Source organism: Monodon monoceros, unplaced genomic scaffold (genome assembly GCF_005190385.1).
Source record: "Monodon monoceros isolate NGI ecotype Baffin Bay Population unplaced genomic scaffold, NGI_Narwhal_1 Super_Scaffold_21, whole genome shotgun sequence".
Lineage (NCBI taxonomy): Eukaryota > Metazoa > Chordata > Mammalia > Artiodactyla > Monodontidae > Monodon > Monodon monoceros.
The window spans coordinates 98,725,758-98,749,866 of record NW_021703778.1 but is presented as its reverse complement, the minus strand read 5'-3'; the positions used below and the strand labels follow the sequence as shown (position 1 = coordinate 98,749,866).

Below are 24,109 nucleotides of genomic sequence, written 5' to 3'. Positions count from 1 at the left end.
TTCCTTTTGTATGTATTGTTTAGCGCTTTATATATATATTAGATCATGTAATCTAATATGTATGTATTAGATCATGTAATCTTATATATATTAGATCATGTAATCTAATCTATATATATATTACATCATGTAATCTAATCTATATATATCTTAGATCATGTAATCTGCCAATATAGTTTTTCCTCTTCCTTTTCAATATGGATGCCTTTTCCGCTCTATTCCTTATCTAATTACTGTGCCCAGAATCCAGTACAATGCTGAATGGAAGTGGTGAGAGCAGATATCCTGGTCTTGTTCCTGATCTTTGGGGAAAAACTTTCAGTCTTTTTGCGGTTTTTCATAGACATCCTTTATTAGGTTGAGGAAGGTCCTTTCCATTCTTAGTTTGTTGAATGTTTATCGTGAAAGGGTGTTGAATTTTGCCAATTGCTTTTTCTGCATCTAATGAGATGGTCATGTGACTTTTGCCCTACATTTGGCAAAAGTCACAACCATCAATTTTGGTTGATTTTCGTATGTTGAACCAACCTTGCATTTCTGCAATAAATCTCATTTGGTCATGCTGTATAACCCTTTTTTATGGTTTGCTGGTTTAGGCTTGATAGTATTTTATTTTTGTATCTACATTCTTTTTTTTTGCTGAGCTGGGTCTTCATTGCAGCATGTGGGCTCTTCATTGTGGGCTTCTCTCTCTAGTTGCAGCATGCGGGCTTCTCTAGTTGTGGCGCACGAGCTCCAGAGTGCATGGGCTCAGTAGTTGCGGCGTTCAGGCTCTCTAGTTGTGGCACGCAGGTTTAGTTGCCCCGCAGCATGCGGGATCTTAGTTCCTCACCCAGGGATCGAACCCATGTCCCCTGCATTGGAAGGTGGATTCTTGACTACTCGATCACCAGGGAAGTCCCTGTATCTACATTCTTTTTTTTTTTTTTTTTTAATAAATGTATTTATTTTTGGCTGTGTTGGGCCTTCATTGCTGCACGCGGGCTTTCTCTAGTTGTGGCGAGCAGGGGCTGCTCTTCATTGTAGTGTGCAGGCTTCTCATGGCAGTGGCTTCTTGTTGCGAAGCATGGGCTCTAGGCGCATGGGCTTCAGTAGTTGCGGCACACGGGCTCAGCAGTTGTGGCTCACGGGCTTAGTTGCCCTGCAGCGTATGGGATCTTCCTGGACCAGGGCTTGAACCTGTGACTCCTGCATTGGCAGGTGGATTATTAACCACTGCACCTGTATCTACATTCTTACAGGATACTGGTCTATAATTTTCTTGTGATATCTTTATCTGGGTTTAGTTTTATACTGCCTTATAAATGAGTTGGGAAGTATTCCCTTCTCTTACATTTTTTTGAAGTGTATAGTCTAGTTTTAACAGCAGCATACTATTTCAATGAGAGAATATATTTAACTAGTTCCTTATTTATGGGTTTTTTTGCATATGACAATTCTGCAGTGACATCATCTATGTAAACATGTACATCTGTAATTTTTAGGTCAAAGGGTGTGTACATTTAAAATTTTTGATAGATATTGGTAATCTGGTCTCTAAAAAGTTACAAACCATTGTTTTCATTTAAATAACCTTCATTGTTACTAAGGAAGTATGTTGTATGTGTGTGTTTATCTGTGTTGCATGTGTTTACAAATAGTCAAGAAGTCTCTGGATCTGTTTTAGACTTTAGTACTTCTTAGATGGAGTCGGGCACATTAAATCACTCTCCTTCTCTCCCTTCCTCCCTGAGATATATTTAGGCTTAGTGACAGTCCTCCAAGTGCTACCCAAAATTGTGGACATCTGCTGAGACCTAGGATGCTAAGTGGTGGGAGGCCTGGTCTGCAGGTGGTAAACAGGGGAAAAAGGCAAGTGAGAAGATTTATATGGGAAACAATTCAGTCTTTGCTGCCTCTACCCTTCCTATAATACTACCCAGCAAACTCCAGTTTGCAGAAAAACTGTATTAAATGGAGAAAAACATTAACCTCCATTAGTCTCCCTCAATGCACAGAGGCTATTCTGCTGTGAAAGAACAGAACAGGATCCAGAGTAACCTGCAGCTAGCTGTGGCATATGCAGAGAAGCTGTATTTTCTGTCCTGGAAATAAAGATACACTAACATCAGAAGAAATATGTGCTTGCAGAAGTAAAGCCCGAAGAAGCCAGTGGAAGATTTGTACTCTTTATTACAGAAAATATGAGAAAATCGAAAGTACAACGTTGCCTGTTTTCTTGCTTGAAGATCATATTTTCTCTGGTTTGTTTAATATCAACATTCACCACAGCTGCAGGAAATTAAATCGAACCTTTAGAAGGTATCGCATATGGACCTGGTTGGGGTTATAGACAATAAATTCGTTGTAGTTGAGGGTATAACCCTCTGGATTCAGGACTCCTGTGTCACTTGCTGGTCCTAAGGGCACTGTACTCCCATTCCTGCCAAATGGAAGAATGTGTGTCAACATCTGCCTCTGGTTCAGAAGTTTGAATAGAGAAAGCAGAGAGTCTTATCTGGCCAAAAGGAGTTTTCTGACCCTTCAGGCTCTGAGTACTTACAAGGTGATGGCGCACGTAGGACTGGGAGCCATCTTGCCTAGCCCCTTGGTGCTGTGTTTGCCCTGAAGTAATCCTTCTGCCTCTGGATTGGCCCCTAGTAGCTCATTACACTGACCTAGAGCTACCTGCAAAGAAAAGGATCTTTAAATGACCACATCGTACTGAAATGAATGGCTCTAAAGCCAAACAGAAAACTACATCAGTACTTTCTTCTCCTACTCCAGCAGAGTCGAATGCAGTGGAAATTGCACTTGGCTTCCCTCTCAGGTTCTCCCAAGTAAACCTCTTGGTTCTGTGGCTGAACTTTTCTCTTTGGAAAAATAGGAACTAATAATAAACTAGAAATCACGGATGTGTTCCTGCCTTACCTCTGATAGGAGCAGCAGTCCAGTATCCTTTAGGCGAGTGGCAAAGCAGTAATTGGCACTCTTGGAAGACATGTCAGCAAAGTAGATTCCTTTTCCAAACTGAAACATATAAATAAAAAAAAAACAAGGTCAACTGCCTAACCCATTGTGTTAGAAGGGAGGCTCATACCACTGACCCTGTGTTCTATTATCTTAAATACAATATAGACCCTTCTCCATTTCCCCTCACAATTCTGTTCCAAGAAGGCAGAAGCATCAATGAATCTCTGCTTTCTGGGGAGAAAGGAGGGATATCCTTAGGAATTTAAGAAAGGAAGGTCATAGTCAATGCCAGGTCACCACCTAATCCTAATCTAGGAAAAAAAAGAAAGAGGGGAGGGAAGGACTGAGAAAATTGTATTCTTTTCCCTTGTACCTACCTCCAGGGTTCAATTTCTACTCACCATGTAACCTGTGATGGGAGCCTCAGGTGGGGCGATTCGAAGCCCGTGGCTCAGGATTCCCACCCAGTTACTCAGCCTGGAACCATGCCATAGCAGCATCCTAAGGAAAAGCCAATATTATTGTACTCTCTCTTGCTCTCCTGAAAACATAGGCCATAAGCATAAAAAAAACACCAACAGCTGTCTCTGCTATCCTTCTCTATAAGTTCCATAACTGCGCTTCAGGCAAGGGAATGTCTTCCCAAACCCAAAGCTAAATGGAGACCTGTTATGAAGGTCCTCTCTGAAGGCTTCTTTCTCACCCTCCTTCTCTACTTCAAAAACATCCAGCAAGGTCATGGTATAGTCACTGTGTGTGGGAGCATGCGTAGACTGTAGGTACTGGGAAATCACCTGTGAAGAAGAATGAAAGAAATGGCTGATGTGGACTCTATAAGAGACCATGGTGAGCTGAAGAACCTCAGGGCTTCTGGTATAAATTGGCCCAAATGGTCTCACAAGAGCAGCTAGAAAGAGCCCTACCTTCCCAATTCCTAGTAAATAGAAGTTCTGCCCTGAAGTTTTCTCTTAACCAGAAGTTGTCAGAGAACAGGGGGATGGGGAAGGGTGGATCATTTATTTTGTTATGAAAATAAATGATCATTTTTCTTACTTTGAACTCATAACTCTCATGGTCTAAAGGGTGCAAAGCACAATGTAGTTTTCTATAGTGTTGGTCCAGTGGGTGTTCTGGGCTTTGCAGTTCTGTCCTCACCAGTTTAATGGCAATTTCAATGTCTCCCAAAGCCTGACAAGATGAGACAGAAAATCAGTGTGGGAGGAACCTGGGGCAAGAGATGTAATACTTCCCAATGCACACATATCTCACCTCTAGTAGCTGTACTTTGTCTGACAGCTCTTTCTCTGTCCGGATTAATGGAGGGGTACGGAGTCTAGGACAGAGATATAACCAATAATTAGTTCTCTGATGTGTGGCCAAAAGGCACATGACTAAAAATAACAGACTAAAGATAGGTCCTTTAGAAAATAGGTATAAGAAACTGGGGTTTTCCATTTGATAGAGATCTGTAAGAGATTTTAACTTCCAAATATATAAAGAGATATTATGCATATACTCTGAGTAGGATAAAATGAACGAACTATATAGATTTTGACATTTGGGACTAGGGTTAAAATTCCTTTTTATGGGAACTTTTTAAAAATAAGATGGGGCTTCCCTGGTGGCGCAATGGTTGAGAGTCCGCCTGCCGATGCAGGGGACGCGGGTTCATGCTCCTGTCTGGGAAGATCCCACTTGCCGCGGAGCGGCTGGGCCCGTGAGCCATGGCCGCTGAGCCTGCGCATCCGGAGCCTGTGCTCCACAACGGGAGAGGCCACAACAGTGAGAGGCCCGCGTACCGAAAAAAATAAATAAATAAAAATTAAAAAAATAAAATAAAAATAAGATGTATTGACATCAATAAGGAATAGTTTGGATGAAGTCATATCTAGAGGCAGAAATATACCTATTGACCACTCGGGGTTATTTCTAGGTCACAGGCTTCTATAAAGCAATAGAGGAATAAAAATAAAGGAAGCACCAGAATGCAGAATCAACAAAGATAAAATATATTTTATATACTTAATATCCTTTGAGTTCACAGAAATGGTGTTAGTGTGTTACTGTCACCTTAAAGAATAGGAAACAGGGTGATATGCCTGAAGGTGTTTTACATGTTGGTTGGATAGCTAGACCCCACTCTCTCTTGAGTTAGTAACTTCCACTTTGTCAGAGAATATGGTTGTAATCAATCAGGCCAGGAGATCACATCCCATACTCATAAGCTGATTAAATAGGCTATCTATAAATCATTTTCGCTCTACAGTTATTCAAGATGATCATTTCCTTAGAAATGAAAAATTAGAAGATTACAGTTGCTGCTGAGTGATGTAGGGGATATGGCTGGGCAGAAGACCAAAGTGAAGTAACAGCACAGGCCTTACCCAAAGTCATGTGGTATTCTGGTGTAGAATTCATTGCATGCTTCCATGAGAGCTCGTCCATGCTGGCCAGCCCGAATACAATCCTCAATCTTCTTAAGAGACTGGTAACCTGCCTTGATTTGTGCCACTGTCAGCTTCCCTGCAGACCCAGCCAGAGATCAGACTCCACAACTAGGGTCCCAAGCCTGTAAACTGTATTTGTGTCCCTGCCCAACAAAGACTCTCACCTTTCAACTTTCAAAATTGTTCTTCCTCCCCCCACGCAACCTCTCACCCCAAATCTTTCTTTGTTCAGTAATATCAGCAAGCTTTAAGTCATGATGGTGATAAAATATCCTGGTAAAGGAACTAGAATATGAAGTGAGAATGTAGGATTGAATCTGAAGTCCTACCAAGTGGGGCTTTCTTGGTATCATATTTCATTTCTACCATCATCTCTTCCATGGCCTGGACATTACAGATCAACTTTATCAGCTCCTGTACACGAAGATCTAGCTGTGACTCTGGTGTCAAGCGGGATTTGAGAGATTCACCTTTATTTGTTTCCTCTTCACTCTACAGCAAAAAAAAAAGTCATAAAATCTGAAAGGATCTATTTTACGCTCCCTGCAAGGACTGGCTCTACAATATTCCTGCCAGGTCAACATCGGCCTCTGTTTGAACACAGGCCCATTCCATTATTAACCTAGTTGTACTCAGTGTGACTTCCACCTTCTAGTCCTACTTCTGCTTCCCATAGTTAAACACTCAGAGTAAGTCTAAAAGGCCCTCCAGATATGATGTCATTAAGTATGTAAAGAAGCTATTGTATCTCAAATCTTCTCACCTTAAAAAGACTGGTTTTCCATTTTTCAGATATGTGACAGTTTTCAGGACAGATCCTTTTAGCATCCTGGTTATAACTCAGCATTCAAAATTAAATTTTTTTTTTTAAACTGTGGTATATAACTAGAAGTGAAGGCAACTTTAAATGTAGTTTTATCAGTTTGACTATTTATTACTCCTCTCTTGATTCATAATATTAAACTTCTGGAAACAGGACCTAAGATTTTATAAGAAGCTTAGTACATAACAGAGACTAGGACCTCATCTAAGTCACTCTGCTAGACTTCACCCTGGTTAAGAGGAAACAGTTCTTCCCTAAACGTGTAGTCAGAGTTTACCTGAGTATTGGTGGTATAGTCCATTTGTAGCATATCATATTTTCCAGGCACCTTCTCAAACTTCTCACGATCCTCCCAATTATTTTTTGTTTTGTCAAGGAATCTGTAAAGTTCAAGGTGGTGAGAAAATCTTACAAACAAGGGTCTACTACTAGGGATGGGCTTACAATTATTTCCTAAGAACATCTTCAAACTTTTTATTTCCTGCGACATCAATTTTCCATAAATCTGGATTCTGAATTAGGACCCTGAATGGACAGAAAAGCTCTAGAGACAAAGGGAACCAAAAAAATGGGAAAAAAGGACACTTGAGCTTCCCAAAGGCCCCAAACATCACAAAAGTCATTGAGATTTAAGACAAAAGATCCCTATCCAATCCTTTTCTCTGAAAGAAACAATCCCAGAGACTCCAGAAAGTTTTTCATATCACAGTAAAATAATTTTTCAAACTGTAGCTGAATAGTCCCATCTCATTTTCCCCAAATTTCCTAAATTGTTGGTCTTGTGCTGAATATATTAGCTTCTTCTCTTTTTAGTCAATTTCACGGTTCCAGGTGATTTAATCACTAACTAAGGATGCAATCTGGTGTTCTGATCATACAGTGTCACAGTGGAAAGACATTATCATTTAGGCCAAATCACACTTACTATAAAATTCTTAAGAGATATCCAAGAAGAAGAAGGATATTTTTTTGGACTCATTTCTTAGCACTCACTTCTTTTGAAAGATTTCCTTGGCCTTGTTGAGGTCCCCAGAACAAGCCGCCAGGCTGTGCTGCCCCATTTTTCCAACTGCAAAGTAAATGCCACATGTAAGATGGTTCTCTGCCCCCCAACCCAAGAACAGTTCTCTGATAGCAACAAGCCAGCTCTCTAAGGTTTCTCCACTTAGCATCTGACAAATGGGCAGGAAGGGAAGAAGGAAAAGGTGAAAGGGCTTAGGGAACTGATCCCGTTGCCTCTGAATAGCACTAGCAGCCCAGCTGCAGGAGAGTTCTCGGCCTCAACAGGCTGCTAGTAGTTTTTCCGATGGGAACTTGCAAATGAGGATGCTGGCCACTCCCCAATTTCAGACAGCACAGTTTGATTCCTAAGCCTCTGACAGGTTATAGAAACTCTACTTCACCAATTTAAACCCAGAGGATCCTTTGGCTACTCAGTTGCTTTTGGCTTTCTGAATTCATAAAATCCACAATAAAAGTCATTACCTCGGCCCCATCTCGTCCAAACACTGAAGTTCCTCTGTGCATCATCTTCTAACAGCTGGATCAGATAATACTTGTTGTTGTTGAACTGGAGATTGGTCTACGATGATAGAAATATGAACATAAAAGGACAGAAGTTTGCAAATGGAAGCTACATAAACTAATGACTCTTCCTTGGTCAGAGGTACCAGTAATTGCCATGAGGAAAGGACAGCAAGGGACAAGAAAATCAGGTTCATGTAAGAGTAAGGATATAAGAAAGGAGGAAAAGGGTTTCTATATTAAACTTTTTGAGTTCCTAGGAATTAAAGGCTGGATGCTTCCTAAAACCTCTACCCAACCTCAAATATCATCACTTCCCTCCATAGATGTTTCCGAGGCCATATGTATTTTCCAGCTCCCAATCCATTCCCAATAATTATTTTCCAAGTGAAAACAATTTTGATGCCCCAAAGATCTGTAACTATTATGCTTGTTTGTTTAGACAACTTATTCTTCAATAGTTCCACTTACAGCTCTGGTTTGTCAGCTGCAGCAATCTGACAATGAGCTGAGAGCAGGATGTTAGGAGGGGAGGGAGGACAGGCAGAAACCACTGCCACGTCTGCCCCGTACGTAACGTGACCTGAGCTGGAGACATTCAGAGAAAATGTGACTAGTATCTAAAAAGCAGTATCATGTGAGTAACTTACTCTGAGTGAAGAGACTGAGCAGTCCATGATAAGGAACAGCAGCTTGTGCTGTAAGGCCAAGCCCTGGTCATCAAGGCAGTCTTCTTTGTTAAATGTGTTTCCTGTCCCTACCTCCTGTCTGCTCACATTATAAAGTCGCAGACGGTAGAACAAAAAGGGGCCTTAGGATCTTTTCTATCTGCTCATGATATTTTAACTGAAAAAAGTGGTAATAAAAGAATACTAGGTAGCTGTTAAAAGTACATATGATAGATCAATCAATTCAAATATGAAGACATATTCAGGAAATACATTAACCAGGCATGTGTAGTACCTATACAAAACAACAAAAATAAACAAAGAGAAAAAAGATTAAAAAGAAGAAAACTGGATATCAGCATCATGGTGGAGAAAAGATGCTCCCTTCATGTCTCCCCTTCAATCTACAACCAGTAAAAAAATCCACAACTCAACAAAGGTGCCTCTGTCTTACACTCCAGGGTGCCAGAGAATTCCACACATCTGTACATCTAAAGGTGGGTGGACTGGGACACATAGTGGAGGTGGAACCAGGGCAACAGTGGAGGCGGTGCCTGCGATTCCATGCTCCCAGAGAACCTGGCAGCAGCAGGTGAGGTGGTGCACAGGACTCTGGTGTCCTGGCTGCAGTGGTGCTGGCAGCCACAGGTAACTGGGCAGCAGTGACAGGGGAGCCATGGAGGGCTCGTGACTCTGGCCCCTGCACCTTCACCCTCAGTGGCAGCTCCCGGCTGAACACAACAATACCAGACAACTCAGAGGCACTGGCGACCACAGTGGCACAGAGGCACAGAGGCACAGTGACAGCAACAGCAGCAAAGCACCAATGACCTTGGAGGCACAACAGTGATAAGGAGGGCACCGGGCGATCTCTGACAGAGGTGGTGGAGGGTGGAAAGTGCTATCAAATGTAACTAGAGGCAGGTCCGATGAGAAACCAAAAACTTGTGTTACAGCGCCACCTACTGGAAAACAAAAGAAAGGCCTGTAATTTCTAACCTGTTGAATGCTCAGAATCAAGATTTTAAAAAAAGCTTTACCTAAAGAAGAGCACGGTGTTTGCTACTTCAGACGTACTAGCAGAGGAACAACTCATCAAACACCACGAAGAACCACAATTACAGTGTATCATGAAAAGAAAATGACAATTTTCCAGAAACCAAACTTAAAGTCACAGAATATAATATTGTGATCTAACTGATAGAGAATACAAAATAACTGTCAATGAAGAAGCTCAATGAGCTAAAAGAAAACTCAGAAAGGCAGTTCAATGAGCTGAGGAATAAAATTAATGAACAGAAGGAATACTTTTCTGATGAGATTAAAACTATAAAAGAACCAAGCAGAAAGAAATAATAGCTGAGAACTTCCCAAACCTGGGCAAGAAAATTGATAGACCACTCCATGAAGCTAAGAGAGCATCTAATTCCCTCAACACAAAAAGGTTTTCTCCACAACACATTATATTAAGACTGTCAAAAGTCGATGATAAAAGAAAAGTTTTAAAGGCAGCCAGAGAAAAATGTATGATCACCTATAAAGGAATCCCCATTAGGCTAGCAGAAGATTTTTCAGAAGAAACTCTAGAGGAGTGGAATGACTTTCTCAAAATACTGAAAGATAAAAACTGTTAGCCAAGAATACACTACCTAGCAAAGTTATCATTCAGATATGAAGGAGAAAAAAGGCTTTCCCAAACAAACAAAAGTTGAGAGTTCATCACCACTACACCTACTTTACAAGAAATGTTGAAAGGAGCTCTTGTACTTGAAAGAAAAAGACAAAGGTACACAAAACTTTGAGTAAGGTGATAAACAGAATCAGAAAATTGCAACTGTATCAGAATAGGTTTAAACAGCATAAAGGTTAAAGGGAAAAAAAGCAGAAAAAACAACTATAGCTACTTCAATTTGGTAACAAATTTACAACATAAAAAGGGATAATTTGAGACAACAAATACATAAAAGGGGAAGAGGAAGAGGATGGAAGCCATATAGTCAAATGAAGATGCTATCAGTGGAAAAAGGACTACTTTATCTAAGAGACGTTTATACAAACCTCATGATAACCACAGAGCATAAATCTAGAGCAGAGGCACTAAACATTAAAAAAAAGGAAACTGAGAAAGACATCATAGAAAACCACCAAACCAAACTGGCAAACAGAAACACAAGGAAAAAGAAACAATGGAGATATAGAACAACCAGAAAACAAAAGATGAAATGGCAATACTAAGTCTTCATCTATCAATAATCATCCTAAATGTAAATGTATTGACTTCACCAATCAGAAGACACAGAGTGGGGCTTCCCTGGTGGCGCAGTGGTTAAGAATCTGCCTGCAGGGGACACGGGTTTGAGCCCTGGTCCGGGAAGATCCCACATGCTGCAGAGCAATTAAGCCCGTGCACCACAACTACTGAGCCTGCGCTCTAGAGCCCATGAGCCACAACTACTGAGCCTGCATGCCACAACTACTGAAGCCCACATGCCTAGAGCCCATGCTCCACAAGAGAAGCCACCACAATGAGAAGCCTGCACACCGCAACAAAGAGTAGCCCCCACTCGCTGCAACTAGAGAAAGCCCACGCGCAGCAACAAAGACCCAATGTGGCCAAAAAATAAAATAAATAAATTAATTAAAAAACAAACAAACAAAAAAACCCCACAAAAGACACAGAGTGGCTGGATGGATTAAAAAATAAGATCCACCTATATGCTGCCTCCAGGAGACTCAGCTCAGCTCTAAAGACAAACAGGCTCAAAGTGAAGGGATGGAAGATGATACTCCAAGCAAATGGCAGCCAAAAGAAAGCGGGTATAATTAATACTCACATCAGGCAAAATACACATCAAGAAAAAAAGTTAACAAGAGACAAAGATGGACATTACATAATGACAAAGGGGACAATTCATTAAGAAGACAAGTTTTTCAGTATACGTACACCTAATTCAGGAGCACCAAAATATATAAAGCAATTATTAACAGACCTAAAGGAAGAAACTGACAGCAACATAGTAATAGTTGGGGACTTTTAACACCCAAATGACATCAATGGATAGATCATCCAGATAGAAAGTTAATAAGGGAACAGCAGCCTTAAATGAAACATTAGACCAGATAGATTTGTACAGAACACTGTATCTAAGTGCAGCAGAATACATATTCTTCTCAAGTGCACAAGGAGCTTTCTCAAAAATAGATCATATTGATATGTTGAGGTACAAAACAGGTCTCAATAAATATAAGAAGACTGAAATCGTATCAAAAATCTTTTCTGATCACGTGAAACTACTACAACAATGTAGAAATCAACTACAAGAAGAAAGCTGGAAAAATCACCAATATGTGGAGACTGAACAACATGCTACTGAACAACTATTGGGTCAGCAAAGAAATTGAAGGAGAAATTAAAAATACTAAAGATGACATGAAAATAAGACATACCAAAATCTATGGGATGCAGCAAAAGTGGTATTAAAAGGGAAATTGAAAGCAATACAGGCCTACCTCAAGAAACAAGAAAAATCCTGAATAAACAATCTAACCTCACACCTAAGGGAACCAGAAAGAGAGCAAATGAAGCCCCAAAGTCAGCAGAAGGAAGGAAATAATAAAGATCAGAGTAGGATCAGAGTAGGAATAAATGAAATAGAGACTAAAAAGACAACAGTAAAGATCAATGAAACTAACAGCTGGTTCTTTGAAAAGATAAACAAAAGATAAACAAAATTGACAAACTTTTAGCTAGACTCACAAAGAAAAAGAGATAAGGCTCTGATAAATAAAATCAGAAACGAAAGAGGGGAAATAACTATGAGTACCACAGAAATACAAAGGATTATAAAAGAATATTATGACTAGCTATATGCCAACAACTGGACAACCTAGAAGAAATGGACAAATCTTAGAATCATACAACCTTCCAAGACTAAATCATAAAGAAATAGAAAATGTGAATAGACCAAACCCTAGTAAAGAGACTGAAATAGTAATTAAAAAACCTCCCCCAAAACAAAACATTACCCTGATACCAAAACCAGACAAGGACAACACAAAAAAGAAAATTAGAGGCCCATATCTCTGATGAGCATAGAGAACTGTATGGTGACAAATGGGAACTAAATTTTCGGTGGTGAGCACCCTGTAGTGCTTATAGAAGTAGAAATCTAATGTTGTACGTGTGAAATTTATATAATGTTATAAACCAATGTTACCTCAATAAAAAGTAAATTTAAAAAAATAAATAAATTTAACTACATAAAAATGTAAAACTTCAGTAAGGGCAAAAAGTATACCATAAGGAAAATCAAAAGGCAAATGACAAATTTGGAAAATATATAAGCAATTTATATTATAGACAAAGGACTATCCTCCACATTATATAAAGTTCCTCAAAGCCCATAAGAAAAAAGACCAACAACCTATCAGAAAATGTGCAAAATGATATGAACAGAGGGCTCATAGGTTCAATAAAAGACATAAAATCTGCTAAAAGATCTGCTTTTCATAGAGGACTCCACTATCAATCAGGTAGAGTGCACTAGGGCTGAGTACTTGGGAGTATGAACCCCTAGGGGCTAATATAAGGGACTTCAGAATTAAAGATTTGGGCACTGGGACACTGTCAACAATAATTATCAAGAAGAAATTCCCATAAATAAAATAGTTTCTTCCCTTACCTGATTTAGCATGACATCATAGACATCATTTCCTTCACAGTATACATGGGCCTAGAGAGAAAAGGAAAAAAGTGACATTTGTACAGTCACAGCCCTGATGAGATCCTAAGCGAGGCTCTAAATTTTCTTATGCCTCGAGGTAGTATTCTCCCACTCTACCAAGATGCATCTTCCAGGGAAAGAAATGCAAAAATACGTTCTTCTACACATAAACTGTCATTCCTATGATGAAAACATGTTGCCTTTTTGTAATTACAGAAACACAGATCAGTCTAACTCAGTTAAAGGAAACCTGTTCCAGAGGAAGCCTTTCTTCTGTATACTTCAAATCCTTTTCCCATTCATCAGTAACTCATGCCATACATACCAGGGCAGTTTCTCATTAGAACATTGATAATGATACAATTTTCTAACTGAGAAAGAGAATGAGGTGTGGAAAGCTGATGACGACTCCGGAAGTTAACCATGCCAAAAATCACCCTGATGATTACCCCCAAACCCCACCCCTGCCGTCACTCAGCCTTGGAGAGAGTTAATCACTAGTAATATTTTGCAGAGCATTCCTAAAATGGATACTAGCAATGTTCCAGACAGGAATCCCAGTAACAAATGAACAACTGCTCCCTGAGAAATCAATGGGAGTCTCTCACCTTCCCCACCTTGGCTGTGCACTCTGGGTCCACTGGAGCTTTGCCCTTTAACAGCAAGGTCTTTACAGACTCTGAGGAAAGACAGATATGTACCACATCTACTTGTATGGGAATCAAAATTAGCTGTCATGGTTAGACAGAAACCTGTCATAATTAACTTTGCCCTTCCCAAGCACTCCTGATCTGCCCAGGTCTCAGTTCATCTCAAATACAGGAAACTGAAGATTTTGAGAAAGTAGTTTAGTCCTGTGGTATGCCCAAAAGATAGAAAGTTAATTATATCTTCAAGAAAGGAAGAAATAAGAGTTGAAAAAACAAGATACCACCCCCCGACCCTCACCCCTCCCAGAGACCCCTTGCTGGCCCAGGTGCTCCCTGGCCTATGTATGTCCGAGAGCTGACCTTGCTTGTTTTCCGTCCTGTCATTATCAGCCTTTCCTCCAGCCACAGGCTCCTTTTTCATCTTCTGGCATTTTCGAATTTTCTTTGCAGGTGGAGGGTCTTCTGTAGCTGTTTTGCCATTATTAACTCTTTCAGCTTCATTCAGTGATACAGAATGGGCAAAAGCATGGGCAAAGAAGCAAAAGAAAGAATGAGTACACACTGAATATGATGCTACTTTGAAAAAACATCTTTTTAAAGAAATAGATTGAGGTGGTTTTGTAAATTTACAAAGAAATAATAACTGCCACACCACTGTTCTTGAAAACAGTGTGAGTTCCTGAATTGCTATTCTAGCCACATAAAACTAAACAAAGCAAAATGGAGCCTTGAGGTCCTTGTGAGCTCATGGCCTGAGGCATGAGTCTCATAGCCTGCTTATCTCTTCCGTTTACTTGTGCCCCAGTACCACCCAAATATCTATCCTCAAACTACCTAAGGTGGTATGAGATAATGGTTACTAGAGTGCTCTGGAGTCTGTGCCTAACTTAGAGCCCAGCCCTGTCTCTTTCAGCTGTTTAATCGCGTAGAAGTTATTTCATCTCTTAGTACCTCAGTTGCCCCAACTGATAAATCCAGAGGAAGACAACACAGTACCGAATTTGTGGGGTGGACCTATGCACGTAAGAACACAATACACAGAGTATGATATCTCATCATAAGTCAGTTCTAAGAGTTGCATTTTATTATCTCTGAAACTGGGATGCATTTTACCGCGGATGACTTATAAGTAGTGAATCATGTTTTAATTGGAAGCGTTTCTCCTTGCTTAGTGGTACATAAAACAATGATGCACCTTACAATTAATTTTTTTTAACTGGATGACATTAGGTATTTAAGATAGTGCTGGCACTAAGTTAGTTGTTACAGGTCAACAAGCTGTTATACACAGTTCTGTAATCCCAAAAGCTGTTGAGAACAGAAAATTTCAAAGTTCGGTACCAAGACAAGTGCTGGTTCAGGCGGCGATGGAAGTAGGAAGGGCTATAGCAGAGGGCACCGTTCCTTTTCTGACTTCCCGCCCCCCAGCCTTCTGCCCCCCACAATGCACTCCAAACCTCGCGCCCAGCTGCCGCCTGTCCCCCGCCGCCGCCGAGCTGCCATGGAGCCAGAACGCTGACGTCATCAACCCTCTCCCAAGTATCGCCGGCGCAGTCAAAAGGCGGGAGCACGTAGTGCGCTTGCGTCCCAGCGAGGAGTTGCCAGGGGAGGAACGCTCCGCAGTATTTGCATGTCGCAATGTGTTGCGGGAAGTCACCATAACCGACAAATGTATTTCGGTTTGCGAGCCTTATAAATGTGGCTTGAGGCTGGTTTTCGGCGTAGGGCGGTGGGAAGCTCATCGATGGGGCCACGAGCTGAGTGCGTCCAGTCACTCCGTCCCCTGTCCCTTGGGAAGGTCTGAGACTAGGGCCAAAAGCGGCCCTAACAGGGCTCTCCCTGAGTTTCGGGGAGGTGAGTTCCCAGAAAACGGGGCTCCGCGCGAGGGCAGACTGGGCAGGAGATGCCATCGACCCCGCCCTTGCGGAGGGGCTTGGCGGATGCCTCCTTAGCCGGAGCTTGGAACAGACTCACGGCCAGCGAAGTGAGTTCAATGGCTGAGGTGAGGTACCCTGTATGGGGGCCTCATAACCCAATTCAGACTACTCTCCCCCCCGTCCTCTTTTAGGATGTGGAAGCTACAGAGAATGGTAATGAACTCGAAAGACCTGGTCAAGGGAATATTAGAAAAGGTGGGTACCACCACCCCACTGGGAACATATACCTGAAGCTCTGTCTCAGACCCTCTGAATTAAAAACTGAGAGTCTGTATTTTTAACAAGAACAACCAGTGTATTGGTGATTTTCATGTAGATTATAGATATTCATTACTTCAGCATATTTATTGGACACTTTGGTGGGTTCTGGGGATATGGTAGTTTAGCCAATATAGACATGGTTCATGTCTTCATGGACCTTAGAGTCTAGTTGGGGACAGACATTAATCAAGTAATTACACAAGCAAAAGTACAGCAGCAACAAGCGCTCTAAGAAATACACAGTACTAAGGGAAGTTCTAATGGGAGAACAAACTGGGGGACTCATCACTAAGTAAATGACAGGAGTTGAGCTGTATCAGAAGAATCAGTCAGTAAAGAGGAGAGACACGGAGTGGCTGGAGCAATGAAAGCGGGAAGTGTGGTGTGAGACGAGCTGGAGAGGCAGCCAGGGCCCACAGCAAGCCAGGCTTTCCAGGTCAAGGCTAGAATTGTGATTTGTTCTAATACGGATGTGTGTGTGTGTGTGTGTGTGTGTGTGTGTGTGTGTGTGTGAACTACAGATGGATTAAGGACTGACATTCAAAAATAAACTTGAAAACTCTTAGGTAGAAAATACACGTAAAAGACATAGAGGACAGACTTGTGGTTGCCAAGGGGAAGAGAGGTGGGGGAGGGAAGGATTGGGAGTTTGCCATTAACGGATGCAAACTAATATATATATAGGATGGATAAACAACAAGGTCCAATGGGAACATTATATTCAATATCCTGTGATAAACCATAATGGTAAAGAACATGAAAAGATATGTATCTATAACTGAGTCACTTTGCTGTACAGCAGAAATTAACACAACGTTGTAAATCAACTATACTTCAGTAAAATTTAAAGAAAATACACATAAATATCTTTTAGACCTTGAGAGAAGGGACGGGTTTCTAAAGACACAAACGTCATTGAGTATGAGAGAAAATATTGATAAATTTAATTATATTAAAATTGAGAAATTTTGTTCACCAAAACATGTAAAGTTTAGAAAGAAGAAAATAAATTTTTCTCATTATTTGCATGTGGTTTGATTATGGATAAAAAATCCAGAAGAAACTGGGGGATCAATTTTTTAACTCAATAAGGAAGCTTAGCAAGGCTGCTAGAAAGTAACATGTAAGAGTAAATTTTATCTTTATAAAAGAGCTTCAAACAAGGAGAAACAGAATTTTTAGGAAAGATACCACTTATAGTAACATAAAAGCATATCAAGTACTTAGGGATAAATCTAACAAAATATAAGTGTTCAACAAATATTTGTTGGATTGGATGGGATTGGTTAATCTGTTTCTGAGATATGTCAAAGCCTGTTGCATCTGACTTAATTATGGCACAAACAAGCTAGACTGGTGTAAAAGGCATTAATTTGGAAATAGGAAGACAATAAAAATCAGTTTATTAAAAATAGTTAATACTGAGTAGAACTTTCTTTGTGGACTAGACATTGAGCTAAGTGCTCTCTACATACATAACCTCATTTAATCTTTATAATGATAATAGCTAGAATTTATTTAGTGCTTACTATGCTATGAGCTTTACATATATTATTTAATTCTCACAACAACCCTACAGGGCAGGTATTATTACTATCTCCATTTTACAGTTGAGGAAATTGAACTTTAGAAAAATGTAAGTAATTTATTCAAGGTCACACAGTGTATTGGTTTGCTAGGGCTGCCATAACTAAGAAGTACAGACTGGGTTGCTCAAGCAGCAAAAATTTATTTTCTCAAAATTCTGAAGGCTGTAAGTCCAAGATAAAGGTGTTGGCAGTGTGGGTTTCTTTCTTTTTTTTAATTAATTAATTATTGGCTGCGTTGGGTCTTCGTTGCTGCGCGCGGGCTTTTCTCTAGTTGTGGTGAGCGGGGTGGGGGGGTACTCTCCGTTGCGGTGCGCGGGCGGCGCTTTCTCTTGTTGCAGAGCACGGGCTCTAGGTGCGTGGGCTTCAGTAGTTGTGGCTCGCGGGCTCTAGAGTGCAGAGCTCAGTAGTGGTGCACGGGCTTTGTTGCTCCACGGCATTTAGGATCTTCACCCGTGTCCTCTGCATTGGCAGGCGGATTCTCAACCACTGTGACAGCAGGGAAGACCCAGTGTGGCTTTCTTATAAATCCTTTCTCCTTGGATTGCAGGTGGATGTCTTCTTCCAGTATCTTTCCTGCTAAGCCTGTTAACTTGAATATTACGCTGATGGTAAGTTCTAACTTGAGTAGATCTAGACTGTTTATAATGAAACCTGTCACCTTGCATAAATTAACCATGTTTGAGGTCACAAAGGATACGAAATTATCCCAAAGGAATGAAAATTGTTTGCAGTAGGTCCAACTGAACAAGAACGTGTGTAAATAGCTCGAATTAGCCCATGTTTGCTTGTGCTAAGTATATTAAAAGGAAACTTGGTTTAAAAAGTTTAATCTAAAAACAGTGCAAGTAGCATCATTGGTCCTTAAAGAGACAAGTAGGTGAAGTGGGGGGGGAGGTTTGCATCATTTCAACACCTTTTAAGGTAAAGGAGGAGGGAATCATCATTAGCCAATCAGGCTCTGAGGCCACTTCTCAAAGCTACTTCCTGTCTCTCCACCTTCTCTCTTTCCTTTTAGTGGTGGGCTGGTGAGTGTGCACTTAATTTTGCTTCCTAATTGTTTTGAATTTCTCTTCAATTTGAGCCATTGTATCCTGGTGGCAGGCCTTTATTTCAAGCCAGCCTTGGAGTGTGGGTGAGCTACAGGCGATTAATTTTGGCTGTGTGGAGATTGGAGGAAGGAAGTGAAACGATCTGCCTGGCTTGTTTCCACGTGGGCCTCTGCTGGACTGGGTCTGCCTTCCTTCTCCGAAACAGGGTGACCTAGGAACAGTAGACTCTGCTTCATGTACATAGTGTTTCTGCAAAATGCCTGGATTCATTTTGCTTGGAGGAAAATGTACTGTTATTATCTCAGTGCTGTTTTGACTTCTGTCTCCCTTAGTGAGAGGGTAGATCTTGGGAGGAGGAGTTCAGACTAGTCAGTTTTAATTCTCCTGTATCTTCGGGGCCCAGGTTCTTACTGGGTTTGTGGGAGCTGCAGTGGATGTTGTCTTTGCCCTGGTCTTTGTTCAGAGCAGTTCGGCTTTCTTAGTGGGACTAGGCTGCAAACTCTGAAGTCAGATGATTTTAATGAGCTCTAAAAGGGGCTCCCAATTTTAATGTCGGCACTGTGCCCTAAAAAGCTTAGGATATACTGAAAAAGATGAGGGGCCTTAGTGTAGTGCAAGCCTAAATCAAATTCCAGCACCACAATTTACTCCTCCAGTGATCTTGGGTGAGTCATTGAACTATTCTTAGGCTTAGCTTTTTAAAAATTAATTAATTAATTAATGACTGCGTTGGGTCTTCATTGCTGCGCACGGTCTTTCTCTAGTTGTGGCGAGCGGGGACTACTCTTCGATGCGGTGCTCAGGCTTCTCATTGCAATGGCTTCTCTTGTTGCAGAGCACGGGCTCTAGTCGTGTGGGCTTCAGTAGTTGTAGCACTCAGGCTCAGTAGTTGTGGCTTACAGGCTCTAGAACACAGGCTCAGTAGTTGTGGCGTGCCAGCTTAGTTGCTCCGCAGCATGTGGGATCTTCCTCCACCAGAGCTCGAACCCATATAACTTGCATTAGCAGGCGGGTTCTTAACCACTGCACCACCAGGGAAGTCCCAGGCTTACCTTTTGAAGATCAAAGTATACAAAGTCCAAACACTAGTCCATGTGACATACCTTCTAGAATTAGGCAATAAATTTATTGTGGATATTATTTTTCTCATAAAAAGTTTGCCTAGTGACTTTGAGTGACATACATTAGTCTGAATATAATGTATGTGTTATCCTTACAGGTAGAAGGTATGAGAGAGACATAAACTAGTGCATGGAATGTGGTAATAGCCAGGTGTAGATCCCCCATAATCCTTATAATTCTCAAGCTTTACTGTTAAATTTATGTTATTTGAATAGGTAATACATTCACATTGCTCAAAATTCAAAAGGGATCATAGTGTACATAATGAAGTCTCCTAAGCCTGATTCCCCTCCTCAGTAAGTGTTAGTAAGTTCTTGTGTATCTTTCCTGAGATATTTTATGCGTATATAAGCAAATATATGTAGTTACCCCTCTTCTATACATACTCTACCATGTATCTTACTTTTCCCACTTAGTGTTTCCAAGTGAGAAAATATAGAAGGTCCACATTCTTTAACATGGTTACATAGAAATCTATGTATGTACATACCATAGTTTACTTAACGTTTGTTGGTGTACATTTAGGTGGTTTACAATCTTGTTATTCCCTTCAAAATGAAAAACTTTGTACATAAGTCATTTGTCAACATGTGACATTTCAGTTGGGTTTTGATATATTCTTGTTTATAAGGACTCTAAATATGCAGTACTTCCTGTTATTTTGTGCACATAGTGATGACTAGAAACCAACACCCTAAATATCTTGATTGAACAATAAAGGATTTTCTATCAAAACCAAAACCATGCTGATGGCCTTTATGTGAATATATCCTTGCCCACTTCAGTTTAAGTAAGGGATGGTTTATTTTGTTGTGAACACATATTTAATGTTGAGAAGGAATGACAGTGTGAATCAGAGAAGCCACAGGGTCTTCGTATTCACAAGTGCAGAAGCATGCTTGCCATGTTTACTTGGCAAAATACGGGCTGGATATCTTTCTGAAATTATGGTGTTGAGTGAGTAAACTCATATTTTAGCATTAAGTTAGGAAAAATGGAAATGTTTTGGGGGCTGTAAACATGCAAAATAAAAGAGGAAGCCTTTGTGAATTCCTCCAAGGCTATTTTAAAAGTCTTAAAAGGCCCAGGTCATGTCTTGTGAAACATCTAGTTTTCCAGTTAGGAGGTTTTGCTGATTGGGAGAAAAATCAGTTTTCAATGGAAGTATGCTTTTGTTGTTATGGAGTAATTTTATTTAGAATACATTGGAATCTTCATTGCTAAGTAAAGAATGAAAGGAAGGGGAAAGCAAACTTTATTTTTTTTCTTAAAAGACACAAATCTTGGATTTGGAAGGGCATTTATGAGTATATGAGTGACTTTCCTGGCTTCAAGATTATTGTGAAAGTGTGAAATTTTAGGCAGAATATTTGCATTCTTATTAGCTGGTTGATCTTGGACACTTAATAGAAACAACATACTAAATATTTAACTACATGCCAGCTACTGTGCAAAGTATTTTATATTTATTTTATGTCATTTAATCTTCACAACGGTTCTAAGAGGTAGGTGGTATTTGTCCTTATTTTATGGAAAGGAAATCTGAGACTTAGAGAAGTTGCATAACTTGCCCCAGGTCACAGCAAATATATGGGGGAGCTAGGATTCAAATCCACTTCTGTCCAACTTCAAAATCCATTATCTTAACCACTAAGCTAAGTTGCCTGCCATTTATTTAAACCTTGCTTGTATACCTATAAAATGGAGATGACGTAGTACTTGCAAAATGAGGTACTATGTGGACATATATGGACAGTGCTTTATAAATTCTAAGATAGGCAAAGTATTATGAAATAGATAAAATATGAAGTTAACAGAGTAGGTTTTGTTGCCTTTTCGTATTGATTTTAAATCATTCCTTATTGCTGTTTTGACCCAAAGCCCTCAGGTACTATATTTTTATTTCATTTTTATTTTGCTCCACCAGCAGTGGGACTGGGATTGGGTGAAATGGTGGTCTCTTGGGATGAGCTGTATGATCAGTCAGTGTTTCTGATCTCACCACTTTCATTTCATATGTGCTCTGAGTGGATTCCTCCTGCACTAAGAGGTTAAAACAATTGGTATTCTTGGCTAAAATAACTGACAGTGAATTGGAAATAAAATGTGGGTGTCTGTTCTGATAGTACAGCCTTACAGAGCTGTCTCTAGAAGAGGACGGTGCCAAGCAACCAATTTAGCTTTTACTTCCTATACAAAGTTTTGTGTTGTTTTCCTTCTGCTTCAGGTTGAAGATGGAATCCACTGAGGAAGGAAGGCCTAGGTCTTCAGCACCGTGTGTGCCAGCCCAGAAGCAGCAGTGTGAAAGCCTCTGTAACATCTGCTGCAGACCCCTAAAAATCAAGGGGGATTGGATTTGGACATCCTCAGTAGGAATGGTTGAACGCTGATGGGATCATAAATGTAAGTACTTGAACTTTGACCAAGATATGATGCCTTAAAGTGTTCTCTGTTTCACATGTGTATGTGCCTTTTCTATCTAAAAAAGATAGGTTCGTCCAGTTACAATTGTATCCCATAGTGTGAGATGCACAGTAGGCACTGAGTAAGTTGGAATGGAACTGAGTAAAATTGAGTGATAACATAACCTTAAAATAGAAGCATCAGCTGATTCAGTATTAGCAATTTGTGGTTTGTTATCAGGCCTCATGAAGCATCTGTTCACAGGTAAAATGTACCTTTTGCCTGTGAGCACCAGTCCTTTGAAGAACTTATTGCCACAGGAAACAAAATGAGCAGGTCATTGATTGTTAATGGGGTATTTACAGAATGTTTACTTTAGCTCCCTAAACAACTCAGTAAATATACAATGGCCTTCAGGTGGTAGAATAACACTTGCTGAAGCGTGACTAGAATCCTGCAGGGAGCATCACACTTTGGGAAAGGCATCGTATATCATCAGGATTTATGTGCTAGGCTTTGTGCGACATGCCAAGGACACAAAGACCAGGCCCTTTGCAATCTGGGTTTTGTTTGTGAGATGAGACAAATAGAGAAGTTACACTTTTAAATCTATAATTATTTTTGTGTAAGAAGTACTTGGACACGGACTTTTGAGCTTAGACAATGTTGAAACTCCCACAATAAGAAATGGTGAAATCTCGCAATAAGTCTTGCTTCCTATCTTAGTTAATTTCTCATGCTGCTGATCTCCAATACATTTTGAATAATTAAAGCACCATTCAAGTATAGGACAAGAAGGAGTAAAATAGCACTTTGATTATATCTCTGAGTTACTTAAAACACCTCATTTTCTTTCTGACCTATTGAGCCAGTATGCCATTCTTAATACGTTCTAAAGCAAACCATCTTTTGTAGCTCTGCTTCTTATTTCACGTAGGAAGTGGCATTGTGAAGTGAAAATATGGAGTTGTGACAGAATTGGGTTTAAATCCTAGCTTTTAATAGCTAGATGGACTTTTGAAATTTATTTAACTTCTCTGAGCCTCAAATTTCCTTGTAAATATGAGAAAAACTTTTGTTGTAAAGTTTGAAATGGTTTCAGTAGTTCTTGACAGATTGTAGGAATATTTAAGAACGATAGCTACTACTTCCTTTCTGTCAGCTTATTTTAGTCTTACCCACCCTTTAAGGCACTGCTGTCCAACACAACTTTCTGTGATGATGGAAATATTCTATATGTGTACTATCCAGTTTGGTAGCGATCAGCCACGTGAGGCTATTGAGCAATCAAAATGGGACTGAAGAATTTAATTTTTAGTTTAATTTAAATTTAGGCTGTACGTGGTGTTAACCTATTGGACAGTGCAATTTTTCTTTTATTGAGATATAATTGATGTATTACATTATATTAGTTTCAGGTGTTCAACATAATAATTCAGTATGTGTATATACTATAAAATGATTACCACAGTAATTCTAGTTAAGATCCATCACCACACCTAGTTACAAATTTTTTCTTCTTGTGTTGAGAACTTTTGAGATTGCTCTCTTAGCAACTCTCATATATATATAATGAATATTATTCTAAGTGCAATTTTGAGGCTCATTCAAGACCTACCTTTTTTTTTCATGAAGGCTTCCTTGACCAATGATTCTTCTTAACATTACTTGGTTCTCTCTCCCACTTATTTTGTACTTACCATACACATTAATTTTCATGAGTGTTGTCTTTCTAGCTAGATTGCATTTGAGATTGTGGAGTTTTAAATTTCCCCATTGCTGCATGAAAAGGAACATGATAAAAATATAACTGTGTAACGTGTAGTTAATAATTTTAAATGATCATTAAATGTAATACAATTTTCTAGTTAGTAATTAGGTGAAGAGTAGGGAATAGTATGAAGGTTGCTTACGGTGATGAGCTTTGTGTCTAGTCTGTTTCACTCATCATTTTAGGTGA

The 24,109-nt window shown here is 40.0% G+C and overlaps 2 protein-coding genes across 4 annotated transcripts in view; one reads left to right on the top strand and one right to left on the bottom strand.

Annotated features, from left to right (window-relative positions):
• CCNB1IP1 (cyclin B1 interacting protein 1) overlaps nucleotides 1–24,109 on the top strand; it is a 53,771-nt gene that overhangs the window by 6,028 nt on the left and 23,634 nt on the right. Inside the window, exons 2-3 of one of the 2 annotated variants that reach the window (XM_029237220.1) lie at nucleotides 18,123–18,183; nucleotides 21,974–22,149. The gene's annotated coding sequence lies outside the window, so the exon portion shown is untranslated. Of the gene's footprint in view, nucleotides 1–18,122; nucleotides 18,184–21,973; nucleotides 22,150–24,109 lie in introns of those variants that run through there. The other variant, XR_003795820.1, reaches the window with a different exon arrangement.
• Nucleotides 2,219–15,300, bottom strand: PARP2 (poly(ADP-ribose) polymerase 2). Of its 2 annotated transcripts, none has more exons than XM_029237218.1 (16): nucleotides 15,246–15,300; nucleotides 14,149–14,283; nucleotides 13,747–13,817; nucleotides 13,097–13,147; nucleotides 7,708–7,804; nucleotides 7,216–7,291; nucleotides 6,500–6,602; nucleotides 5,729–5,891; nucleotides 5,337–5,475; nucleotides 4,222–4,285; nucleotides 4,006–4,140; nucleotides 3,619–3,746; nucleotides 3,354–3,453; nucleotides 2,911–3,009; nucleotides 2,543–2,667; nucleotides 2,219–2,422 (listed from the first exon to the last, which is right to left on the bottom strand). In XM_029237218.1, the coding sequence occupies exons 1-16, from the start codon at nucleotides 15,289–15,291 to the stop codon at nucleotides 2,263–2,265; spliced, it is 1,692 nt and encodes a 563-aa protein (XP_029093051.1). In that variant the 5' UTR covers nucleotides 15,292–15,300; the 3' UTR covers nucleotides 2,219–2,262. The 2 variants fall into 2 exon arrangements, with proteins under 2 accessions (XP_029093051.1, XP_029093052.1); XM_029237219.1 differs by lacking the exon at nucleotides 15,246–15,300 and adding an exon at nucleotides 15,130–15,223.